General features: G+C 44.3%; 1 protein-coding gene across 2 annotated transcripts in view; it reads left to right on the forward strand.

Moving 5' to 3' along the window:
- sf3b1 (splicing factor 3b, subunit 1) overlaps nucleotides 1-6912 on the forward strand; it is a 29903-nt gene extending 22991 nt beyond the window's left edge. For both annotated transcript variants that reach the window (XM_063214114.1, XM_063214113.1), the window contains 4 exons: nucleotides 1-117; nucleotides 552-824; nucleotides 2582-2798; nucleotides 6093-6912. The exon at nucleotides 1-117 is cut by the window's left edge and continues 15 nt beyond it. In XM_063214114.1, the coding sequence (XP_063070184.1) occupies nucleotides 1-117; nucleotides 552-824; nucleotides 2582-2798; nucleotides 6093-6251 (766 nt within the window). In that variant the 3' untranslated portion in view covers nucleotides 6252-6912. The remainder of the gene's footprint in view (nucleotides 118-551; nucleotides 825-2581; nucleotides 2799-6092) is intronic.
- The last annotated feature ends 540 nt before the right edge of the window (nucleotides 6913-7452 follow it).

The following is a 7452-nucleotide window of genomic DNA, read 5'->3' on the forward strand; positions in this document are numbered from 1 at the left end:
GTCTGCGCGTGAGTGGATGCGCATCTGCTTCGAGCTGCTGGAGCTGCTGAAGGCCCATAAGAAGGCCATCCGCAGAGCCACCGTCAACACCTTCGGATACATCGCCAAAGCCATCGGGTATGTGAGACTTTTGGCCTGAAATCAAACTGGTGTCATTTTATAGAGATCTGCACAGTCCAAGATGCTTGAATAGTGCATTTGTTCCATGGCATGGACATGTACATGAAATAGTGGTGATTGGCATCAACGTGTTTGAATATATTGCCATCGTGTGCCGTTTTCTGCATCAACCAGTATCAGTTTTCCAGTAAGATATCTTACCGTCTTAGCGGGGGTAAAAAGCAGTAGTAGCTACATCTTGTAATATAGTCTATGTAGCGAGATTTGCTCTGCAGGGATCCGAATCCAAACCTTCGGGGGTACAAAGCTGGGGCTCTGACCGCTACACCAAAGACCCAGACTCTTGGTCTTGTTGTCATGTTGTTTACACTGGTTAAGAACCTGAATCTTGCATCATAAAATAAATCTTTCTCTCTCCCTCTCTCTCTCAGCCCTCACGACGTGTTGGCGACCCTCCTCAACAACCTGAAGGTGCAGGAGCGCCAGAACCGCGTGTGCACGACGGTAGCCATCGCCATCGTGGCCGAGACCTGCTCGCCCTTCACCGTGCTGCCCGCGCTCATGAACGAGTACCGCGTGCCCGAGCTCAACGTGCAGAACGGCGTGCTCAAGTCGCTCTCCTTCCTCTTCGAGTACATCGGCGAGATGGGCAAGGACTACATCTACGCCGTCACGCCCCTCCTGGAGGACGCACTCATGGACAGGTGAGGCGGCAGTTGACATCTGCATCATGGGTTGACTGTTCCACAAAAAGTTAGGAGGATTTGGGAAAGGTCAGGATAAAACTGAGAAATAGCCGCGCGCAAATCCTTATCTCCAAGCATAGTATCTGATGCATAACACTAAATCGCTTTAAATTACATCTATGGCGCCACACCCCTCCTGCCCGACGCACTCATGGACAGAGAATAAACACTTGAACACTTTCTAAGCGTTAAAAATAACTGTCTTTTTAAAGCTTTATTAACGCTGCATTCACACCAACGCCGCGGACATCCACAGTACATCCACAGAACGTGTCCGTTATCAATCCGAAACTGTTAGAATACATGAAAACATATCATGCCTTGCACACAGGAGCGCGGTGTAAGCATGGCGCGAGTGCGAGTCGAACCTCTCGGACTCGCACTGCTCACTGCGACGTTAAGGAAACGTGCCGTCCCTGTGTGCATGTACCGCAAGTCATTCATTTACAGTTGGTAAACATTGAACTCATTAAAAAAAAAACATTTACGTTTGACACAAAGCTTTAAATAAAACCTATTTATAAAGCTTTAAAAAAAGACTGTTACTCTGAAGTGTTACTAAAGTGTGAACTAGAGCAGGGGTTCCCAACCATCTCCAACTTGAAGCAACTTTGACAATTGGCTGGGCCCATCTCTGACCCAATAAAATATTAAACTCAAATAGTCAACAGAAACACACACACACAAACATTTTCTAAAAATCAAAATAATATTTACGGCTCACTTGGAATACCCTCAAGGCCCATCAGTGAGCCCTGGCCAACAGTTTTGAGAATCGCAGAACTACAGTACCATCTCAGGCCTAACTAGTGAATGGCATGAAGATCTTCTACATGCTCTACTTCAAACACGCTTTGTAGCATAGGCAGCGTTAGAAATGAAGATATAATTTCACATATCCGCTTGAGGGTGTGGAGGACCTTCTTCCCGCAAGTCATGCCGTTGAAGAATACAGCGCTGTGCAAAAGTATTTGCCCTCTTACTGATTTTTTTTTTTTACTTGTTTGTACCTTTTGTCACACGTAACCTTTTCAGATGATCCTTTCAAGCATAACCCAAGTAAACATAAAATGCAGTTCGTCTGTCATTATTTTAGAGAAAATTGATGTTTAAACATGTATGAGCCAGCATGTAAAAAGTAATTGCCCTCCTTTTTAAATGATGAGAAGAGAGCTGTGAGCAATCATATTATTGTGGACAACCAGAGTTATTTTTCACAGCTACCCAGCTCTGACTTCAAATCAAGGGATAATTTCAATAGAACCTGATTGACAATGTGTAGTAGGCCATATCAAACCCATGGCACCATGCTACTATACATCAACATTCGGGAGCAGGTTGTAGCAAATGTAATTGACATGTCTGCAGAAGGTTATAAAGCCATTTCTAAATCATAGGGACATCTGTGAACCACAGAGAGAGCCTTTATCCACAAATGGAGAAAGAATGGTGCAGTGGTGAACATATCCAAGAGTGGCTGTCACACTAAAAATAACACTACCACTACCCTACCCTCCAGGTTTCCTCTCTCTTCTGTGAGCCTGTACACTCATCTCATCTCGTATGTTCTGCCTCCCCACAGAGACCTGATGCACAGACAGACAGACAGACAGATTTGTTGGTGTTTGGCAAATATCACTTTGAGCAACACTGATGTAGTCTAGGTAAACACCCCTCACTAACTCCCCCATCTCTCATGTTCTGCCTCCCCACAGAGACCTGGTGCACAGGCAGACGGCCAGCGCGGTGGTGCAGCACATGTCCCTGGGCGTCTACGGTTTCGGCTGCGAGGACTCGCTCAACCACCTGCTGAACTACGTGTGGCCCAACGTGTTTGAGACGTCGCCCCACGTCATCCAGGCCGTCATGGGGGCGCTGGAGGGCCTGAGGGTGGCCCTGGGGCCCTGCCGCATGCTGCAGTACTGTCTACAGGTAATTACACTCCTACCCAAGCAGACCCGCCACCATGCTCCACTCCATACCATACTGTAGAGTAGGCCCTGCCGCATGCTGTAGTACTGCCTACACTAGATCATTGTGCGGTTGGTGTGGTCTTCTGCTGCTGTACCCAATCTGCCTCAACGCTCAACATGCTGTGCATTCAGAGATGTTCTTATGCATATAACTGTTGTGGCCTTTCTATCAGCTCAAACCAGTCTGGCCACTCTCCTCTGACCTCTAGCATCAACAAGGCATATTTGCCCACAGAACTGCCACTCACTGGATATTTTCTCTTTGTTTCTGACTATTCTCTGTGAACCCTAGAGATGGTTCTGTGCAAATATTCCAGTATATCAGCGGTTTCTGGAACCAGCCCGCCTAGCACCATGGTCACCTAAATCACCTTTCTCCTCCGTTCTGATGCTCAGTTGGAACTGCATCAGATCGTCTTGACCATGTCTAAATGCCCATATGCATCGAGTTGCCGCAATGTAAATGGCTAATCAGATATTTGCATCAATGAGCAGTTGGACAGGTGTGCCTAATGCAGGGGTCACCAACAAGGGCGCCTGGAGCCGTACGGCCGTACGCACTGTGCGTACCTTCACCAGTGGAGGAAGTTTTTTTTTTTTTTTTTTTTTTTTTTTAATAAATATTACGCCTATTGTGTCTTCTATGAATGTTGTGACAATGCAACATATTATATGAGAAGAAGCAGCATGAAGCAAATTAAAGAGCACCATTAATTTACAAAGGCAGCTGCTTTTTGCTTCTGTGCGTAAAACTCGCGCGCTCCTGAAAAAAAGATACAGTAACAAGTTCTAGTTCCATCAGCGGAATTCTAACTTGAGCGGCTACCTCCAGTCAGTCATAGCCCACAAATTTAAGTCTAAGCTTAGTAGTTCTAGTAAGCAAAGACAGCTCTCCATTTCCCACTTGGAATAACACATAGCCTATGTCGTGGCGTCGCTGATGGCAGAAAAATAAAAAAAATCAAGTTAATGTCTTGAAAGTGACAAGTTTCAATCGTAGCCAAAAACCAGTTGTCATGTGGGCTAGGAAGAAGGCATTGGATGGTAGCAGTACAGGTAGGCTAAGCTGTTTCATTCATCACTGAGCCCGCCGCGGCAAATATTATAGGGTACTTTGCTTCTGGTGTCATATTTCCTAAAGTATTTTGGTTACCGTTTTGTGTATTGTGGCTTTCTACAGAGACGGTTTTATGAGAGGTACGGAACTTTGCTTTGTAGCCTACTAGCTTCGGACGGCAGCACTGACAGCTGGTTAGCTATGTGTGCTACGCAAATACATTATGTTCGGGAAAGCATTAGTTCTAAAGCAATTCTGCATGTTTTGATGACATGCAGTTTGGGTGTTTTCTAATGCTTATTGCGCACGTTTTCCTGTTTGCTGACATGAACAGCATTCTGCGATTTGTGTTCGAGTGCGTCGGTGGTTCTCTTGTGCTCTGTCTCTATTGCGCATTTGTTATCAGCCTGGACTAACATTCAGTGCACTCCCCGGTGGGTTAACAGGCTGATGATGTAGTCGCTTTCTGCCTTTTCTTGCACAACGTGCCCGGGCTTTTTATGGTCCCAGCTCAGCCATTGTGACGTGAACTTCATTCATCATGCTGCAGCAGACACCTCTGCGCCAACTTTCTACCCGAGTCGAAAAGTATAACGCTTGAAAAGTTGTATCTAATGATATGGCGTCTGCCATAGCCTACTTGTTTCATCCCCATGCACGAGAGAGAACACAAGTTCATGCAGGCCTTCGTAGTAGCATAGTCGGGGAAGTCGCTGCAGTTCAAAAAAAATAGTGATAGTAAGCGTATGCATGGCTGCACCCAAAGAAGTGAAACGCAAATATTAAACCGTATAGGCCAACACCTTGTCAACGTCAACAAGTTACCTTGTTTCCTAGCCTAAAGCAATAAGAAAAATTGACGACTGATAAAGAAAACCACCCCAGACATACTGACTATACTCCAACCCTATGTTTTTTTTCTCCTCCGGTGTCATCGTCCGCTGTCATTTTTCTTTTTTTTGAAGGGGGGGGTTGGTGCGTACCTTACTGGCCAAGTCTGCAGGCGCCCCTGGTCACCAATCTATATACTTTATCTGCAAACTCCTTGGCCTGGGGTCCAGAACCCCCTATAATCCAGCCCTGAAGGTCAGCACATTTTAGAATAGACTAAAATGCCTTTTGATGTCACTGTGACACTATACAAGGGCCCCCACCACGCGCTGCAGGACAGCTTACAGGCAACACACCTAGTTATAGTAAACTAAAAACTTTGTTCTCAAGCACATGCACAATGATATAACTAGGCCTGTGGCATTGTTTGTCCTCTACTAGGAAACATTTGTCTTGTTCAGAGTTCACATACCTGGGGAGATGACTTAAACCTGCTCTTTGGAATCCAGCTCTGGTTCTACCTCTACTTTTTAACTGTCTGTAATTGCAAGTAGCTTGGGGTTTTGGGGGTTTTTTTTGTCTTCCTGTTTCCGCGTGTTCGGTTTTCCCCATCCAAAGGGCGCCTCAACTTTTTCTCTGTGCCCAGGAAGCGCTTCTTCTCAAAGACATCATTAGCTCTCAACTCTGCAGAAAAATAGAACATGTTTGGTTAGGAGTTGGATTTCAAATGCTTTATTTTGTCCTCGGTCCTGTCAGATGTCAGAGTGGCTGCATTTGATCTGCTCTCCAAGTCTAGTTTTTGTATTTTTAGAATTTTGGTTAATCATGTGATTTTTATTAGATGCGTCCACGCATCTCTATATGAGGCTTTGTCCGTCCGTTGGGCCATCCGCCGTGGCGTGTTTTCCCAATCATTGAGAACTGCTTCAAAATGATAATGAACAACTGAAATGAATGTTTGGACGCATCGTTGTCCGCCTGTCGGACTTGTTATATTAGGAGTCGCATGTGGAATCGGCTGTGCATAGTTTTCCAAACTCCTAATTCCTTCTTTTCAGATGGCTTCCCTTAGCAGCTTTAAATGATATTAATGATTTTGTGATGATTTTTTTTTCACTTTTTAAATAAAAATAGCAGTACAAGCAACAAGCACACCAAAACAAATACGATTTTGTGATGAATTTATCGATTTGTTTAATTAGTATTTAATGGTTTATGTTAATGCTTTAATTGTCTTTGAATCTAATTCTTGTTTCCTGTCTTTTTTTCTTTTTTTTGGTGAAGTACATTGCATCTCTGTATGAAATGCGCTATACAGATAAACTTGCCTTCCCTTATTCTCTTGTTCTCATCCTATTTTCACAGGGTCTGTTCCACCCGGCGCGGAAGGTGCGGGATGTCTACTGGAAGATCTACAACTCCATCTACATCGGCTCTCAGGACGCCCTTATCGCCCACTACCCCCTCGTCTACAACGACGAGAAGAACCCCTACGTGCGATGCGAGCTGGAATACTTTCTGTGAATTGTTTTTTACACCAAACCTGAATGTGCACTCTTACTCTTTCTTTTTCTCTCTCTTTTTCTCTCTCTCTCTCTCTCTCTCTCTCTCTCTCTCTCTCTCTCTCTCTCTCTCTCTCTCTCTCTCTCTCTCTCTCTCTCTCTCTCTCTCTCTCTCTCTCTCTCTCTCTCTCTCTCTCTCTCTCTCTCTCTCTCTGTGTGTTCTGTCTCTCCATCCATCTTTCCCTGGGTTAAAGGACCTGCTCCCATAATTTTTATTATTATTATTATTATTACTATTGTTATAGTTCTGTTTGTGGGGCGACAAACGTGCTACAGACTGTAGCAATAGGCTGTTTTTTGTTTTGTTTTTTAAATAAAAAGGAAAAATGCGGATGAATCACAATGACGCTTTAAGCTTGTAGATGTATTTGTGTTTGAGGGGGAAAATGTTCTTAATGAGGAAGTGCAGTTGATGAAAAGTAGCAGCATTGCAAGAAACAAAATAAAAAAATGTCAGCAGTAAGTCTTGGTAAGCCTTCTAGTACTTTTGCGTCAAGGGTTTCTTTGTGTATTATGACCGCTAGGAATCGGCCCTTTCATCAAAGCCCACCAATCACTCATCTGTTTCCCATTGAGATGCTGTTTAATTTGACTGAATAAACATTTGTGTATAAAACTCACAAGTTCTGTCAATCTGTATATCTGTTTTTACCCTGGTGGGTCTTGGAGAGCAGTTCTGATAAAACATTCTGATGATTTTCTGGGGTTATTCCAAACATTGAATTGGAGAGTTCAAATATCTGAAACTCCTATGCACAGCCAGGTTCCAGGTGCTGGTGAAGTGCAGTCATCAGTAATCCACAGTAAACAAGAAGGATCACCGCGCTTCACAAGTGAACCTGACGAAGCACAAGGCGAAATGCGTTGTTCACCTACACTAAATAAAAAGCCGCAAAATCAAGTCCACCAGTGTGCGGTGATCCTTCTTGTTTACTGGACATTGAATTGGAGAGTTCATGTTCACCCCTGTTGAGCTACTGCAGGTGTACGCAGAGGATTTTACTTCCCAACTGGTCAGTTTGCACTATTTTTTCAAATGTTCTTCAATTTCCCTCAAACATTCACTATATTACCAAAAGTACTCGCTCACCCATCCAAATGATCAGAATCAGGTGTCCTTATCACTCAGCCTGGCCAAATGTGTATACAATACAGCACCTAGG

This window comes from Engraulis encrasicolus, chromosome 13 (genome assembly GCF_034702125.1).
Source record: "Engraulis encrasicolus isolate BLACKSEA-1 chromosome 13, IST_EnEncr_1.0, whole genome shotgun sequence".
Taxonomy (NCBI): Eukaryota; Metazoa; Chordata; class Actinopteri; order Clupeiformes; family Engraulidae; genus Engraulis; species Engraulis encrasicolus.